Source organism: Falco rusticolus, chromosome 8 (genome assembly GCF_015220075.1).
Source record: "Falco rusticolus isolate bFalRus1 chromosome 8, bFalRus1.pri, whole genome shotgun sequence".
In the NCBI taxonomy this organism is placed as follows: Eukaryota; Metazoa; Chordata; class Aves; order Falconiformes; family Falconidae; genus Falco; species Falco rusticolus.
The window spans coordinates 49,519,259-49,538,675 of NC_051194.1; the positions used below are offsets into that span (position 1 = coordinate 49,519,259).

Here is a 19,417-nt window from a genome sequence, read left to right on the forward strand (position 1 = left end):
TTAAAATACTGTGGAGAGGCAGCAGTGTACTGATTCAAGTATGGAGCTACACGAAGAGACTGCCAGAACTCTCAGCTCAGCTGAGGTGCCCCACAGATGATTAAGACATACTGCTTGTGATCCTCCAATATTGTTTGGTTGATTTACAGATACTGAGCATCTCTGCTGAGCAAGGACTGCTGGTCTATGCTTAAGAACCATCTCAGTTTTATCCTGTTCACACATAGTTAAATATAACAGATTCTTTACACTCGCTTACAAGGATAAAAGTCTGCCAGTCCCACCAAAAATCTAACCACCAAACACTATTATATATATATTAAATATATCTCTGATCCCAGGGGCAGACTTGCTCTTTGGAGTATTACTGAACATTTCTGGACAGTCTTTGTAATACACTCACTGTTCTCCAACTGTTCGAGTAATACTTGTCCCATATGCTACCTCCCACACCAGCTCCCAAACCAGACAGCCCCCTGTGCCCTGTTGTTTTGGGCCACACAGAGTTAGAACCCTACCTGCTTTGGCAGGCAGCAATGAATAAAACCGAATTTTCTTTCTTTCTCACCTCCCTGCAACAGAATCTATCTCTGCAATCTAAGGTAGCCTATATCAGCTAAAACTCACAACCTTCTGTCACAAAGACAGAAGACACCTGCTGTCCTAAAGCACCAGGGTTACCTTGTGGTTATGTGCCCATTTCTAATGAGCCAGTTGACCAGCTCTTTTCCCACAATACAGTTGGGATGTGTCCGCAGCCAGTAGCGATGGTCTTGAAATTCCATCCCACTGTTGTGATGGCAGATTTTCTTCCAAAGATCTTTCAGCTGGACTGAGTCCTGGACAGGGAGATGTGCAAGTTACTTACTAGTCTGACCTTAGCACTGGTTTCAAGGACATCAACCCAGGCCCTCAGATCAGCTTCCAGATCAAGAGCCCTCTGCAAACAGGCATAAAATCTAAGCTGTTCTGCACACCCTATGTGAAGGTGCAAACAGAAACAGCAAACAAATGTGAGATCAGCTCCTTCTATCCTTCCTTTTATATAAAGTTGAGAACAAGAAACAAACAAAACGGGTACCCTCAGACTGAAGGGGATTTTGTTTTTAATGCAGCAAGATTTTGTACTGCCTACAAGACACATCCTCATTACTACCCTCTTGCATTCGATTCTCGAACTCAGGGGGGTGTGTGTAAGTATAGAGGACAACGAAAATCCATCCTTTGGAAAAAGGCTTTTTTATATCATCTGTGCTCAACCTAGGCTTTGTGAAGCCTAGTAGTCCATTATCAAGCCCAGATATAAAGCAAATACTTGACACAGCAACGCACACTGCTATGTTCAAGTTACTGAGGATTCCTTTTTGTATTGTCCATTATCAAGCCTTTTTTAGACACTGCTAGCTTTGGCCACTAAGCAAAAAAAGGTGTGCACCCCTCCTAACTCAATTAACCATTTCTGAATCTCTCGATCTCTTCCTCTCACCACTTGGAACAACTGCAGCCTATACCCTCAACTTATTTTGGAGCCTGTTGAGCATGTGTGTCAACTCTTGTGTAGGCTATGCTCCATCCAAACCGAGCTGTCGCTGCACCTGGCCCCTTTTGCTTTCCCTTATGTGCCCTGGCTTGACACAGCACAATCCGTTGTTGCAGAGTGGGAACTGGGATTATTTTGAGCGCCACAGAACACCCCAAGGGGTGGAGAAGAGACACTGCAGCTCACTTTCTCAAATACCTCACTCGTTCTATTTTTGTGTAACAGGGCGGAAGGGAAAGCTGTAATTAAATTTTACCTGGTTTCAGTTTTCCAGTTAACTGCCAGACCCACATTATTGCGTCTTTCCCAAGGGTGCCCTGAGATCCAGGAGTTTTGCTCCACTTTTGTTACTGGACTGGCTTTCTGCTTTTATTTCCAGCAGTGACTGTCCTGGGTATTATCCTAAAACCAGTGTCGGCAGCTCCCCTTCCATACACAGCACAGAGTCAAATGGATCAGTAACAGAACACATCACAGTATCACAAGATCTTGTGCAACTGGAAATTTCACAGTTCAGCCGCCTTGTAGTTTACCCTTAACTCACATGGTAAATTCAGTAAACTTGACAAACTGGCAGAACACAGCAAACGCTTTCAACTCAAGGGTTTTGACCTCTAGTTCACAGAAATATGTGCTCACCCCAGTGTATGTAGACCCTCCCCTACCTTTTATGTCATGAGCAAAGTTCATTAGTCTTCTGAACGGAATATATTAAGCTTTAAATTAATTCCTGATATAGTCAGCTCCACATGCTAAGGGCATTAAACAAACAGTGGGAATTCACAGAAAACCCTACATTAATTGACACTGCATCTTCTGCTCTGACATGAACAGAAGTGATACTGCCAATCCTTTTCTCGCCCAAGGAAGGAAACAGACAAAAAAATTAAACACTGTGAAGCTGAAATGCACTGGGACTTGATACTCTTGGTCCAAGTTGCATTCATAGCATTTAAAATTTTATTTTTCTCTCAGTAACATATATGCATGGGGCAGTGTGGTATAAAGATGTGCCTTAAAAATGTTTCTCCCACACACAGTTATGCATTCACAGCACATCCAGGAAAGGAGTTGTACAACTGAACAGGAGCTAGAGTGTTTTCACACCTTCAGGAATACTTCTATGCATTCTGCTGACAGCAGGTAAATACCTGACAACACAGAAATTAGCCTTCCCGATTTAAAACTGGCAATGGGGAGCAATCCTGAATTTGCTAATGTGTGAAAACCACTCCCTTCCCTTCTCTGCATCTTTTTTGTCCCATTAGTTGGAAACACTTCCCCTCCCTCAAAAAAAAACCCCTACCGTTTTCTACTGAACACAGTGCAGTAACTGCCACCTACAACACCGCCTCTGTGGGGAGGAGATAACAGGATTACATAGAACACTGCTGTACATTGATTTTTCTTTGAACAAGTACGTCAGTACAACCGTCTACAAAATGTTATATTTATTCTGCAAACAAAGAGGCGAGCCAAGTTATTTGGCCCAATAAGCTGTAACAGCTTTAACTCATTCATTCTGTATGCAGCCATTTAAAGTTTCCTATGTAGCCTATGAAAGGGAAAATCTGAACCTGAAGAAAATACAGAATCACGTCATTGTGATACAGCTGCAACCATGATGGGTTTAACCCACAAGAAGCCACCACACACCAACTCCACACTGCATAACACACCTTCCAAGACAAAACCTGTAAACACCTTTATGTAAACACTGCATGAAACTATGATTTGTTTCAGGCAGATGGAAGCATCCAAAGCAGCATCAATATTCTCCAACCCTGCCCCACCTGAATGAGGGGTCCAGGTAAGGTAAGAGTGCTCAGAAAAGAGCTTTTAAAGGCAGCAAGATACTCCTGCTGCATGATATAAGAAAGACAAACTTCACTGCCTTCACAGAGCAAGACAAACAGAAGCCTGAAAGGTACCAGAAGGATTTTGCGCTCATCCTCGCTCGTCTCAGCCTTCATATGCGTGCGACTGGCCTGTGGGCTGACAGATGTCTCATAGGCAGGCACCATCGGTGAACCTGACCGATCCAGTGATAGGTTAGTGATGCTGGCTGATCTGTAGCGAAAGAGAGAAATATTGAGATGTAAGTGTTCATTGTGCAGTGCTTCACCAGAGCAGCCATTGATCTTGTAGCGTGCCAAAAAGGAACTTAAGCCTGTGACACTGTTCACTCTCCTCAGTACAGACTTAGTGCTTAAAGACTCTTACCCATCAAAGCAGAAGAAAGGATCCCTAGGAAGCAAGTGTACTGCTTTAGAGCATCTAAGTTAAATATAAACTTTTGTAAAGCTCTTTGTAGGAAGCAGAATTAAGTTAAGACACAGCAATTCATATATGTCTGCATTTGAATAGACCGAGGCAGGGATGGGATACTGGTTAAGTAGAAGCTCCAACCGTTTGGAGGCAAGACAGATGGCATGCCAGCAACAGATCCCATTACAGGATCCATGTAACAGGGCAGAGATTCCCCTTCTCCTTGGCTTACTTAAAATTCCTTCTCTCCAGCCCTCTGAAATATATGGTTGAAAGCTTGCAGAGTCTGGAAGTTTGCACACCTGTTCCCCAGCTGGCAATCTTCCTTGTACTGTGATACGGAGTATCCATCTGATCTCAGCTCAACTGTTAGGAAATCTTGGCTAGTTCCAGATACCCTCTGCTCCAATGTCCCACAACTAGAGTAAGCCTCTGAATAACCAGGGTGCAACTTCTCATCACACGGCAAAAAGCATGCAGTGTAAGCTATTAATGCTAACAGCACTCTAAGGAGCGAGGATGGAAAACACTTCTGCATACAGCAACAGGGAAGCTCAGAACACTAATGCTGAACTGACTCAAGAGGCTTGCAGCAGTCTCAGTGATGAGAACTGTTGCCAGCCTATAGCCTTTGGAATTAAATTCAGGTAACTTCACAGAGTTTGCTAAGTGGCTAACAGACACTCTAATTAAATTCCCAAGAATTCTCAATGGTTTGTGCGGCTGAGTCCTGGCATGAAATAGTAATGCCACCCTATTTCAGATTTTGTACTGCAAGGCGGCGGCACTGAAGGTGCAATAGTCTCAAAATCATTGCTTTTTCCTCCCCTGTCTCTTGAGGAGGAATACTGGTCTGATAAAGGTTTTTAGTTAGGTACTTTTTAGCAGAATCAAAGAAAACTATGTTGGCTCTACATCCATGTAAAGGTGACAAGCAAAAATTTTCTGTCATAGTCAGGCATTCAAGCAGGCTAAAACTCTGCTTCTACTTCAGATGCTCTCTTCTTCTTCTTCTTCTGTTCAGATACTCTCAAGTTTACAAAGTTAAAACTGGAAGAGTTACACAGCTTAACAGAAAGCATTCTTAGTGGAAGATGAGACTGACATCAAAGTCCACTATTAAGCACTCCTCCCGTGTGGTTTTTTTTGCAACAGTTACTTTAACTGTACCACCTACCTGTAGTCAGCAGGTATTTTTTTGTGTAAAAGGGCATTTAACAAGCATTGTAACAGTCAGATTTCATATCTGTGTCTTTGTCATCACCAATTACATCTGGGACTTAATTGTATTTATCTTTTCTAAAAACAGAGGGGGAGATTTTGCAATGACAATCCCCATCCTTTAGAAGGACCTGCAAATGAGAAGTTCAAATCCCTCTGCTTGCAATGTTTGACTGTTGTGCTGGGGTTTTTTCCCCTATAAATAATCAGTCTGAGAAAAAAAACAACACGTCCCCCACCCACAGGGAAAACAAATAGTATTAAGTAACTTCTGCTACCTGCATCTAAATGCACTCAGCCTGCACCTTTTTTGCTTCATCTCATCTACAAAGTGGCATGGTCAAGCTTGCCTCAAAGAAACTTCTACAGCTGCTTTGAGAAGACCTAAAGGATAGCATTGCTCAGCCCAAAGCCAATAGCTTTGTTTCCACAGGTTCAGAATTTGAGCAGAGATAGGTTATACCTCATCGTTATTTCTCAAACAGGAGTCCAGACAGGTAAGTACTATGGTGAGGCCATGATTAGCCAGAGAGTTAAAATTTAACTTTTAATGAGTGGTTTGAGCCTGCCAGGTCCATCTTACAAACCTCCTACTACTGCATGTGTGAGCAAACAGCAAAGGCCTTTTAAAACAGACAACATCAATTCAAACAGGATGCACGAGAGCATCCTCAAGTTTTCAGACATGTCTTGACGTTACTGCAGTTATTTAGCATTTACCTTTTAACTCTGAATTCCTTGCCATTCCAAAAATCTAGAATTGATTTTTGGCACTAGTTTATCCACCAGTACTTGACTTCCCCTAGGTGAGATCTTTGGTTCTCAGCTGTACAGTGTGCACCTATCCTCTCCTAACTGTTCCCATCTCACAGAAGATAAAGATTCCAAACAGTCCGTTCCCTGAAAGGCACACCCGGCATCCTTCTCAGCAGAGTTCCCTGTCTATGCTGGTCCTGCCAGATCCCTCTAAATTGCTAAACATTCTGCATTCCTGCAGCACCAATGTAAAGAAGTCTCTGAATATCTCTTGCCTCCAACACTGAAATTTGGATTATCTTTGCTCTGCTTCTCATATCCTTGCCTCACCTTCATTCCCCCAATTTAACCATAACAGAAGTATGCAACCAGAACCGCAGCAGAAGCACTATGAAGTGGAAATTACTTGTTCTTCTAATACCAATGTATTTAAGCTCAAGCATTCACAACTTCTGCTAAAGATCTCACATTTCCAAGTTTACCCAGCACTCTTGCATAAAGACCTATGATGGGATTTTAGCCTAAGGAAGCCCGGTAACTTAAAGATCGTAATTAATGAAAGTGCAGATGGAGCAGATAGAGGAGGTGGAAGGGAGGAAACCCACAAAACAAACAGATGAACACTACACCTCTGCTCCTCCATGACCTCAGTCTTTGCCTACCATTACCATATCCCAGTTAACTCCCTTTTCTTCATCTTCCTCAGAACCACCTTCCTTAGCCAGTTCTTCCCCTTTCTGTCCTCTTTACCACCACCTCTATTTGACTGACTAAGCAGCAAACTACAGGTTCCTCAAAAGTGGCATATTTATTCATATGAGTATGTGCCTAAATGGTCTTTCTGTAGCATTACATACGGGTAATGAGGTGTCCCATTTTAAAGATGAAACAGCATGCTCAGTAAAAACAAGCCCCAAAATACAGGCTTTACAGATAAGAGTGTGCTAGGAGTGCATCCAGGACAGAAAATACTCAGATATGATTAGTTTACCTGTTCCTAGCTGGTGACTTCCCTGCATCCTCCTGCACAGACCCAAGGCGTGCAGACAGTGTGGTAGTTGAAGAGTCTGGGTGAATCAAACTGCAAGGAAAAGGAGCATGTTACAGATGTTTGAGAGATTTGCCACATGCAGCAGCATCAGAACAGTTGGAATTAAAATAAGGTTAACCATAATGTTACCTCTCATTCACACCCATGACTTAAATCAATGAGGGAATAGGGAAATCTTTCTCCAGCTGTGGGCCAATGATATTTGAAGGACAGTGCTCAAGTTCTCTCCATTCAGACATAAGTCTTGGACAATACAGGCTCTTCCCACTTCTCATATTATCTTGCCTTCACACCCTCTTCCCCTATATCGCTTTCTTACACATCCTCCTTCTTTGCAGGCTGTCATTGCACCCTTTGGAGGCAGAGGCATTACCCTCATCTCCCCAACACATCATCTTTGCAATCCAAGCAATGCTATCTATAGCTATTGCTAGACAGCTTTTACCAAGATAGCCTGACAACCTTCTGTAACTGTTTAACCTGATCACTATCACCTTTGCCTTCCTTCCCCTTCCGCCCCAGGAGGAAGGACGGCAGATATTCATACACCATCAAAGTAAATTCCTACTGGCAAAACTGTTAACAGATAAAAGCCACTACACTCCAACTGACAGAGCCATACTGGCTGTACTCTGGGATGTAGACACGTTACTAGCACAATAAATGTTCTTCATGAGAAAATGTACACAATACAACTTTGCCCGAGTACCTGTACTTGCCAAGAGTACACCACTCCTTCACTTTTAAAGGTCACAGCCCTTCAAGTTAGTTAAAGCAGAAGCCCATGCCTCCATGTTCCAACTGCTCAAATAGCAGAGCAAGATTAGACAAGTAAATACAGCATCACTCCCATAAATGCTTTTCTCACTGTTTTGCAGTGTATGACAGCGACAGGCAAGAGCCTTATCTCAAATACATTATTTTGGGAAGAGACTCAACTCCCAAGTTTTCTTCTGAAGCAAACCACTTCTCACACGGAAGCCACATATTAGAAAAATAACTTTACTTCCATTACAAAGCTGTGAGTTGCCACCTTCCACTGTGGTGGCATTTAAGTTCAATGTCTTGAGTTCACACCCTTGAAGGTCAATCAGGAACATACCAAATGCAGTATTAAAAGAAGCACCATAACCCACTGCAAAGTTTTACATTTTACGAGCAACACTCACTGAAGGAAATTACCTAATCTCGCTCTCTCCCTTTCACACACAAAAGCAGCCCATGTTTACTCAGTGTTCCCCAACAAGACTAAGTGTTCTACTACAGAAAGTTACTAGGCTTTCAAGAATAGCCACTACTTCCCTTGAGTACTACAAGCTGCCGAAAATAAAGACATAAATACTTCCTTTACATGTTCTGCCTACAAGCTGTTGAATTGCTATAATAAAGATACTAATAACACATCAGAAGACAGAACTAATGATGCCATCTATTATTTTGTACACCTGAAGAGAAGCATTCCGAGCACACATACTTACTCCCCAATTCAAAATCTGGTAGCATTTATCCCAAGTATTGCAACATTACTGCTTTAGGTGACCATGACATTAAACCAGAAGTACTTTCCTTTAGGCCTAAAGCCAACTCTTTAATTGCTTCCATATAGGAGCACCATACTCTGAAAAGCAACATGCAAAGCAAGAATCAGGACACTTTCTGAAGACAGTTGTTTTTGAGGTTTTCCTTTTAAAACTATCAGAACCACCAGAAGAGATTTGCTGAGAGGCACATGTCACTAACACTACCCCTCAGTTAAAGAAAGACTTTGACTCAAGATTGTCTCCGTAGTTTCATACCTGCCTGTTCTTCTGTTTTTAGTGAAATGAACACAAACACCACATCTGACTATTTCTCCAGCCCACCCTTAAATTAAATAAAGGTCCTCAGAAATTAGCTTGTATACCATTTGATAAGTAGTACAGCGTTCTTTCATTCATGGCCTGAAAATTAAGAACGCCTCATTTGAGAGCAATAAGAAGAAATATACTTTGGAAGGAGATCGGAGAACCTTTATAGCTGTCCTTTCAATCCCACTTCAGTTGAAACAGGTGGTTATTTCCACCTTTTCTCTTTCATTTACACAGACAGCATCTCTTTATTTTCTCGCTCAATTGAAAACCTGACAGGTAAAGCATCAGTGTTACACTGACTTGCCTCTCAATACGTTGGCAGTTAGAAGGGATGGGGTTTTGGTTTGTCTTTTTAAACTCTGAAGCTAAAAGCCTGCTCTGCAACTGGTATAGAATCACCGATTCAGTAGGTTAAAGGAAAAAACTGCAAATAATTTAAAACTCCACTAGGAAAGTTGCCACATTTCAACTCAAAAAGAAGAATACTAGAAACAAGCACAGGATTAGAATCTTTTTACAGATCTACTACTAAGTTTCCCAGATGGAAACCACCAGCTTTTGTCTAGGTATGTGTCAGCCTGAAAACAGTTATGATTCTGGAGCTCAGCATGAAACCATTCACTTTACCTTTGCCAGGTTAGATCCTCCTCCAGAAAGATGTTGCGGCTAGCTTTACGGCTCCCAACTGGTGTGCGCGGCTCACCAGGATCCAGCACTGATACAGAACATGCAGAATCTGACAAAGCATTTAAGTCTTCTCCAATGGAGTTACTGTCTGTGGAGTGTGCGTAGCTTAAGGCTATTTTGCGGCAGTAAGTGCAGGCTCGGAGATCCCCTATGGAAAGAGGAACCAGAGAGTGTAAGTGAACAGGAACAAATAGTACTCTGTTCCTACAGGATGAAAGGTGTGTAATGGTAGAAAAAGCAGGGTTTCCTGTTTCAAAACCTCTTTGCTTGTTTAAGTCTGCTTCTCATATCCCCTTAAAGAGCAAAACCCCAGATAACTGTACACTCAGGGAATTCCTCCAAGTCAAATGATGGATAACACGCGAGATCAGTAAGAGAGAGACAGGTTGTGGGGGTAGGGAGAGACAGCACATGTGCACACTGAAATCATGCTACAACAACAGCCAGTCAGATATGACATACCAGCTGATGTCTGGAAATAATTATCTCCTTCAGGAGACGTCTAGAGTTTGGTAACTGGTGAGTTTCCTTCACTCTCAGTTAGAACATGTGGCTTATAAAATTTTAAAACTACCATCACTAAGAGCAGCTTTTACTTGAACACATTTTTTGCAGTGAACATCCTTGTTAAACAGTGGCCATTTTTGACATCATGGATGTAGTCTTGGTAAAAATAAGCAGGCATGGCATAATCCACCATTGAGCATGAAGAAACTGGTAGAATTAGGTGCTGTGATTCTTTTTGCTTATTTCTAAGCTCACTAGAGACCTGTACAGCATTCTCTAGCAGATGCCAGAATATAAAATGCAGTAGCCCAAACAGAGCTGAGCACACAGAGAATGTTCTGCTTCTCAACAGGTAAACCCTACCTGTGTAGCCCATGAATTTTCCAGGGATTTCCTGGTTGCAGCATCGACTACAGAAGATCTGTCCACAAAGTCGACAGTGGTGCCTCCGCCGGAAGGTGGTGAATTTCTCACTGCAGTCATAGCATTCTTTGCACTGGCTGTCAGGCATCCAGTACTGCTTCAAGTCACTGTCCTACAAGGTAAGGCAGCAGAGAAAAGCCTTTTTTTGTAAATAAAAAAAGCATGTTTGGACTCATGATTGCTGTATAGACCATGCATATGAAAAGGACACTCTCATATATTCATATACATGTGTGTATGTTCACACTCTCGTGTATAAGGCACACATATGCACAGAAAGGATTTTTCATGTGGTTTTACAGGGAGTCAGAAGGCTGAGAGAGTTCTTAGCTGTGAGAATAAACCTAGTAAGCCTTTGCCTTCTTTATCCAAGATGCAAGCAAAGCAGATAAAAACTATCCTGAGCTGTAGAGAAAGGTCAAGAAGAAACCAACTTATGAAGTATTGATTGCTCTTCCCTCTCACTTGCCTCTAGCATATGACAGGCCCTCAAACAAGCACAGTTAAACAAAAAAAACAAAACCAAAAACCAAACAGAACAAAGAAACCCAAAACCTGCAGATTAGTTGAAGCTGTTATCCAGAGATAAATCAAATTATCAGGAATTATCAGCAGCGCAGGAACATCATTTCAACAGCTAACACTGGAATGTACTTTGAAAGGACTATAGATACATGTGAAAAGTTCTGTTATATGATCAAATTCTTCAAAACCTCAGTAAATGGCTGTAAAAGTCTGTGTCCCAGATTGACATTGTTTCTGAACTCCAGGTTAACTGCCATGTGAAGACAACTGTGGAACACACATTCAGCAGATTTACAGCATGCATACAGCCACAGGAATTTTTGTCTTGTTTTTAAGACTTGAAAACAAAGAGTTAAAACTTACATTTGGTGTTGTAGCTATAAAGAACAGAGCAAGACAAATCTCTCAATTATCATTCTGAGCACACCAGCTACAATTACCACAGATGGAGACAACTGCTAATGGTCACATGACAGCTCTAACTGTGAAACACTGCTAGAGTTCAGTTCTGGCAATAAGCCTTTTCAGAGGGACTGACTACCCTGAGTTTTTCTTAGGAAGGGGAAGTGCTGCAAGATTTTTCTCAAAATAACACAAGAAGAGAGTAACCACAGAGAAGAAAGGTGATCCATATTCTGATTTTCACATAATCAAAAAAAAGCACACCCTGGGGGTTTATTTTTGTATGTTCACAAAGTGAAGTTTGACATAGCTGCTAGACAACTCTGAGACCAAAACAGCTATGATCAACGAGACAACAATTTCATGCTGTCCTTACCCAAAAAAAAACTTGTACAGAGAGAGGCTGAAGACTGCTCAGTGTAGTCTATAGTGTTCCAAAGAGTCTAGAAATTTTTACAATGAACACTAAGCTTCAAGCAGGGAAAGATGCAGCAAAGAGCTTTGCCACGAAACTGCTGCAAAGCTACAGGGGATGTCAATTAACAGGTTTTGCTACAGCTCTGCATGATAAGCCAAGCCTCTGGTTCTGCCACAAAAAAAGCAGCTGTTCAAGCATTAATGTCTCTGCCCACCATCTCTCTCACATTGCCTCTGCCCCACCTGCACCTGACTGGCTGTTTAGAAACCCGGCTATTGCTGGTGACACCTTCCAGCTCTCTGCCTTGCTCAAGTCACAGCCAACACTCACGATAAGAACAGCCTACAAAGAAGAGTTCAGAACACAAGTCTGGCCCCTATTTGCAGTAAACATTGATAAGAGCAGCCCCTTCCAGGATCTGACACATACCTCCTATAACAGTAAAGTGGTCTCCTGCAGAGACAGACCAAATCCACAAGAAACTGTTGCCTAGAGCGACTCAAGCAAGACATTGCTGCAGTGGAGGGCAGTGATGCATTACCATTTGCACCGAAGTCAGTATGCTGGCAACTAACATACTGCTTTCAGAGAAAGATCTAAACATATACATTTACTGCTGCATCCTGTTTTTATGAGCACTTCTCCAACACCTTCAAAGGTGTCTGAAAATCTCGAGGCCCTTCAGAAGCTGCCACAAACTGAAATATAAATAGGGGCCACACTCAATGCCCTACTCACTGCAATGAAATGCTTTTGTTTCACCCTCAGAAATACTGCCCTTTCCACCAAAGCAAAGTCACTCTTACAAGTAGAATAGCATTTTAAGTCAGCTTACGCCAAGTCTACCTGTAAAAGCTACCAAGACAAAAGTCTTTTTCCTCTTCAATCAGTTTAATTAAATGTACTTTTACCTGTTCATGTCTTGCTCCCAGACACAGCTATTTATATCACTTACAAATAGTTATGGCTTCTTTTCTCAACTGGATCCTCACCTTAAAGGCATGGTCCAACAAAGCAGAGGAAGGTGAAATCAACAAGTCAGTAGCAAACACCAGACCTTTACCCAGCTGAATCAATCTTGATTAACACTGATTAATATTTGCTTGAAAGAAAACACTGCTGACCAATCACTACCACAGTAAGTAGCAGATGTAATTAATTATCAGAATTCTCATTATTATTTTGACAATCAATGTGTTTTACCTGCCCATGGTTAGTGTCCTGGTTTCAGCTGGGATGGAGTTAACTTTCTTCTTAGTAGCTAGTGCAGGGCCGTGTTTTGGCTGTGATGTGAGAACAATGTTAACAGGACACTGATGTTTTTAGTCGTTGTTGGATAACGTTTATACTAAGTGGAGGAAGGTTTCTTGGGCCCTGCCACTGAGAGGGCTGGAGGGGCACAAGAGACTGGGAGGGGACACAGCCAGGACAGGTGACCTGAACCAGCCAAAGGGATATTCCATACCATGGGATGTCATGCTGAGTATATAAACTTGAAGGGTTATCTGGCAGGGAGGATTGTTGCTTGGGGACTGGCTGGGCATCTGTCAGCAGGTGGTGAGCAGTTGTACTGTGCATCGCTTGTTTTCCTTTCTCCCTTTTCCTTTAGATTTTATTATTTTCCCCACTTTCCCATTATAACTGTTTTTATTATTGTTATTGTTCTTACATTTTTATTCTGTTTAAATTATTAAATTGTTCTTATCTCAACCCTTGAGTTTTACATTCCTTTCTGATTCTCCTCCCCACCCCTCTGAGTGAGGGAGAGTGAGCAAGCAGCTGTGTGGTGCTTGGTTGCCAGCTGGGGTTAAACCATGACAGTTAGGAATAAAACCATCAGGTAACACCAGATTAGGTAACAGAAGTGGGAAGGAGCCTAAAATGAGAGCACCTGGTCCAGGTCCAAGAAGCTGAGCAACTGAAATGTTTCACTCCCACAGCATGACAGATGTTTGACACATCAAAAGTCAGCATTAAGTTCCATTGTTTCCCCTGCACTCACACAAGAATTTGTGAGTTTATTCACTCATCCTTCAAACATCTGAAACCCCCCCCCCCCCCATGTACCTAAAAAATGAAGCTCAGAGAAGCCTGGTAAACAGTTCAGATTCTAGATAATCTGGCCTACAAATCCTTCCAAAGTACCTGGCTCTTCCCCTCCATGATTTCCTTGAGGCGCTTTAAAACGGTGCTGAGGCTTCTTAACTGAACTGCTGTTCGAGGATCATGACCTCCAAGAGGTGGTTCTACTTTCCTCCGATTGTCTGGAAGGGAAGGGACAGTAGTATTCATTTCTTCCATGATACATCAACATTCACATCACAACACAAAACCTCATCAGAGGGAGAAATGTTCACATATGTATGTACTTTACGAAGTTACAGTGTGTATCACTTTTTGACCTTGCACTCCTCCCCCAAAAGGAGCGTCTGATGTCAGATAGCTTGCTTTGATTGACATTTTAAATACCATCCTTTGTTGACAAGAACTGATTTAAGTTCTGTGAGAATGGAAACGGCTTTTAAAGAAGGGACTTTCAACCTACTGTATGAACCTTGTAATGAAAGTCTTTTAGAAAGCACTGAAGTCTCATTTTAGAATGCCCTCTAGAATATTAATACTTCCAAAGTAATTGCAAGAATACTCCAGGGCTGGTGTGAGTCAATGCCTTAACCTGAATTTATTTATAAATTATTACAGCAAGTCTCAGGACTCAATTGCGCAGTTTTGATTAAAAACAGTAACTCGGAATAAAATGCTCCCAGAAGTTCTCATCTTTGAGGTTCTTTTCTTATTTTCCAAGAAAAAAGCTGAGTTGTTGAGAACTTGTGCAGTCATTCTTGATTAACTATAGCAGAGACTCCTGAATAAAAAGTTAACACAGTTAGTTTCTTTCCTATAAAATGCTAGATTACTTTGAAGCATTGCTGTACAAGTTACAAATAGGATCCTTCTCTCCAGAAGGATCAGGACACACAGTGCTGCATTGAACACTTAAACATTTTTAAGAGTCATCAACAACTTTTCTGAATAGTTTAAAGTTTCTTACCAGCTTCGTTGCTCTCCATCTGACTAGCATTTTATTTTGATTCCCCCTGGCACTGGAAGAACAGACATGGCTGCTTTCTGTTTACTGCTTCAGATATCACTGATGTCAGCGGGAATGCTGACAGCCCCAGCAGAAGCGTGTTAACTGTTGCTGTGCAGTAACAACTAGGCTATTCCTTTGTGTGCAGATAAAACCCCTTAGAATAACACAATTAAAACTGCAGGATTCCATGCCCCCTCTTCAGGTTCTTAGTAGACTTTTTAGTTAATCGGCCCACATATAGCTGCTTAATGACCTATGTACAATAAAGAATCCACAAGAGGAGAGGATTTTAAAGAGATTCTAGAGTGTTTAAACCCAGTCCTGTGGCTAGCCACTTGGAATTAAAAAAAAAACAACAAAAAAACCAAAAAAACCCACACAAAAAAACCCAAATACACTTCTGGACAGTACCAAGTCATGTATTTTATAGTGATTAAAGGGACTTTAAATATTTCAAGAAAACATCAATACCATAGTAACCTTTGCCTCCTCCTTACTTCTATCACAAGATCTATGCTGCATTTAATTCCTGGACTTTCCTGCTGTAACTTCTGAATTCAATAGTATCTTCTTTCCAGGAATGTTGCTTCCAATTCAAAAAATTACTATCAGGCCTCCTTGCCCAGCTAGTGACAAATCTTGTCAGGCAAGCAATTCCCAAAGTACGAACACATACAGCAATGAGGAAATGCCACAGGTAACTCCACACTGAGCTATGCGTGTTACATAAAACAATGTCAAAAGGATGACATCTACATTAGAAAAAGCATTCCGCCAGCAGTAGGAGCACATAGCCAACCCATTTATTACTAGAGAAGCTGACCAATTCTCAGATTAAAATTCAGTTGGCTTTTTTCCTTTTCAGTCATGTGATTTCACCCCTTCTGGGGAAAACACGCTGGAGAGCAAGAATGTAAGAAGTTATTATTCTGCAGTACAGGACACACTGTGTCCAAAACACTGTCCTTATAAAAAGACTCACATGTATCAGTCTTAGGTTGACTCTTAGTCCTGATTCAAATTCTATTACTATAAATACCACAGCCATTTTCTCAGTTAATGCACGCATGATTTACAGAGGTATGTTTTCAGCATTGTAACTGCATTTCCTTATTTCACCATTAAATCTGCAAAACTCACACTCCCTTCCGTAAACATGCAAACTGTAAGAGTATTTTTCTTGCTTTGCCCACATAACCATCCAAACTTCCATTAGTTGCACTTCTGAAGAGATTTCATAACCTTTTTTTTTATTTTATTTGATCCCAAGAGGGTTGACCACACTTATGCATCTAAGTAGTGGTAAGCTTTTTCAGTGGTCCTGAAGCAGCAAACTCAGTATATGCTGCTAAATAAATAAAAAAAACCAAAGAAACAACACGAAAAACCCACACACCTCCACCCCCAAAAAAAACCACCCCACACACCCCACCAGCCACAATTAAAGCTACATACAAAATCAGCTTTTCAAAATAAAGTTAAACTTTGTTTAACTGTTATTTAATCCTTTATGACAATCAGATCAGCTGCACAAATTTTTGCTTGTGATTGTCCAACAAGCACAAAAAGAACTCCAGGAAGTCAAGACAGCTTCCTCGTGGTTTTAGTATATAGAGTCCTTATACTTTTTCAGTCCGGAACTCTATCACATCTTCATCCATTTACTCTTCTTCCCTAGCCAAACACTCATACAAAGACAGTCATTTTTCACTTGATATCATTTTGCATTTAACAAACAAAAGCCAGCTGCATCTCAGCCCTTCAGTGTGACACTCCAACATGAGCATGGAACACATCTTTTCAGGAGTACCAGCTTATGCAGCATTTGCATTTTTTGTATCCATTCCCTTCCCATCTACATGTTTGCTGAACAAAACCTCACAAAAGGAACTGCATCTAGATTTTCCATTTGATTTATTTCTAACCTATTTCTCCTTTTTAAACTAAAAAGTAACTCCTACAGCTACTACAGCTAAAAAAAAAAAAAAAAAAAAAACAAAACACAAAACCACAAACTCATATTTCAACAGTACCTCTCATCCTTCTGATATGTATTCATAGCTACGGATCCTTGGCAATCCTATACATCCTTTGAAATACTGTATGTTTTCCTCCCTTTTTTCCTACTCTCCCCACCTGAACTGTGATCACTAGGAAGGAACCCGCAATACCATTCCAGCTATGATTACCTACTCGTACTCAGCACACTCTTCTGAGTTCAGGCCACGGAAAGATTTGCTCAGTAAGTCATGCCATTGCTCTGCATCCTCAATTACTGAACCACTTAATATATTTTTCCAGAGTTTTTCATGACCCTAGGTATTTTAGCAGTTATTTAAAATGTGAATGACAAGCCAAAACCACTGTAACTACTTTGTTAGCAACTTAACTGCTATTTTCAGTTTACAGAGAGCTGACCATACACTAACACAAGAGGCCCAACAAAGAGCTTCATAAGGTTTCAACAGTAAAAAAAATACCCCCCGCCAGGGATACCACAGTTTTGCTAATACAAATCAACAAGAATTGATTTCTACTTATTTGCTGCCAAAGCATATCATTTCATATTTAAGTTCACTGTCACAGTTCAAACACTGCATCTTCCTCAAGTCACTGCCATACAAAGTACCGACACAAAAAGGATGAAAGCTGTCCTTAACTTCATTTTACAACATCCATTTTCACTTTCCAAAACCTTTTTCAATAGAAAAGGTACTCTGGTAATAAGTCATGTTCCTTATGATTCCCAGTAACCACCACACAGTTTCCTCAGGCCTTCCTTCCCCTCATACGATCGTTGGACTTCCTTTACTCCTACTAGGCTCCTTTGCCATTCCCTACCACTGCCAGTCTCCTTCAATTGTCTAGCACTAACAGCACTATCCTGCATGACAGAGTGACAAGTGCTTTTACTACCAACGCTCCCTCTCCAATTTCAGCATTTCTAGTTCTCCTTAAACTGGATTTGCAAGCTGTGACATTATTTCAGTATGAGACTATTTTGGTTCGATGCATCTTGAAAGCACTCGGCTGAGAGTACACACAGACACACACAGTCCTACACAACCAGCTGGGCCCACTGACCCTGTGGAAGTGACCCTAGCTTCCCAGCACCCTACTCCAGCACATGAGGATGCAACAGATCACCCAAGAGGAAGGCCGCAGGTTTCAATGCAGTCTCAGCACTGGCTCTTCAGCCATAGAACTCACAAAGCATCTTTTACATAAACCTAGCATCCAGCAGCTCTTCCTATTTTCACAAAAGCCAGTAAGGTGCTATTGTAACACTTTCATGTAAGCAGGCCTGAAGGGAAGCACCCAACTGAAACCCTACATATTTAGTGCTAGCCAGTCTCCTGCAAAAGCCACCATCCCTCCATGTTGTTCCATGCTTGCAGTTGTCAGCCAGCATGGTCCCTGAGCCATGAGAATATTTGCTGTGCAGACACTGCAAGCTAGTAGACAGATGAGGGGTGGGATTCAGCATCTTCAGGAGCAATTGCATTCCATTACTCTTTAGAGGCACCAGCAACCTTTTATTTATTTATTCCTTTTGGTTTGTTTAAGCTTGGCATGTTATTTAAACTCAAGTAGGATAGAGACACCTTTGTGAAGGGCTTGAGCATCTTCCTGCCTACATTTGCCCATGTTACCAAGTGTCTGAGTAAAGGTCAAGCCTAGAAAGACATTTAACAGGCCTGCAGATACAAGGCTGCAGTAAAACTCAACTAGGTTAGACGCTTCACTGTCGCTAAACTGAGTGGGTGAACTGATCCACCAATCCAGGTGTTTCTGAAAATCACATTAGGTCTTTTCATTCTTTAGATACAAAATAATTTCTAACATTATTTGTGCAGCCCAGCATCAGCTGCAATGGCATAAGTAAAATTCTCCTCTGCTCAATGTTCAGAAATCCTCAAAGACCTGATTATTGAGCACCTTTTAAGACAAAAGAAGGCATGAAACTCAATTTTATAAAGTTTGCTTCAAAAAAAGCAACGCCTGATTTTTGGAGAGGGAAGATGCAAGTATTTTTCCCCACTTCAAACACAGTGAGACGACCTGAAAAACTCCTCTGAAACCTCCACACCAACTCAGTACATTTTTATCTGCATTACAGAGAGTTCACGTTTGTTAGAGCACTGAGGTTACTCAGGGAAAGATACTCAACAGCAAGTCAGGCCACTCAGCACGCACTATCACAGAAATTTCTTCAAAAAAACAGCAATTCCTGCTTAATCTATCTTTACTTCTTTTCAGGCTGATTTATTATGAAATTTTTCTAAGCATACTTTCATCTAAACCCAGGGATATGAATGAACGTACTGAAAAGGAGATGGAATAATGCAGCAACAGTTACTTCCACATACCTGATGTGAAATCTCATTTCCCTGGTTGCCTATTCCCAGTGGAAGTCAAACAGCAAGATTATTTCTGCCTTCTGAGTACTGAACAATCTTCCTCACCTAAAGGTTTCTAACCTGTAATCCCCAGATAACTGCCAAGTTATTTACGAGAGGTAACCAAGAATGAAGTAAATTGGCAAATCAGCCAAGGGCACACTGCTGTACTTGGGTCATTTGAGAAAAAGCTTAAAAAAAAAAAACCAAAACACAAAAAACAACATACACACACAAAACACCAAAACCTTAATCTGTTTGTTGTGACAGATACAAAT

The 19,417-nt window shown here is 41.3% G+C and overlaps 1 protein-coding gene across 9 annotated transcripts in view; it reads right to left on the reverse strand.

Annotated features, from left to right (window-relative positions):
* Positions 1-19,417, reverse strand: part of PIKFYVE (phosphoinositide kinase, FYVE-type zinc finger containing) — a 69,786-nt gene that overhangs the window by 43,918 nt on the left and 6,451 nt on the right. For 4 of the 9 annotated variants that reach the window (XM_037398187.1, XM_037398188.1, XM_037398193.1 and 1 more), the window contains exons 4-9: positions 13,794-13,912; positions 10,244-10,415; positions 9,314-9,521; positions 6,777-6,866; positions 3,472-3,610; positions 682-839 (exon numbers count right to left, since the gene is read on the reverse strand). In XM_037398187.1, the coding sequence (XP_037254084.1) occupies positions 682-839; positions 3,472-3,610; positions 6,777-6,866; positions 9,314-9,521; positions 10,244-10,415; positions 13,794-13,912 (886 nt within the window). Of the gene's footprint in view, positions 1-681; positions 840-3,471; positions 3,611-6,776; positions 6,867-6,965; positions 7,243-9,313; positions 9,522-10,243; positions 10,416-12,851; positions 12,891-13,793; positions 13,913-14,697; positions 14,770-19,417 lie in introns of those variants that run through there. The other 5 variants (XM_037398191.1, XM_037398194.1, XM_037398190.1 and 2 more) reach the window with 5 other exon arrangements.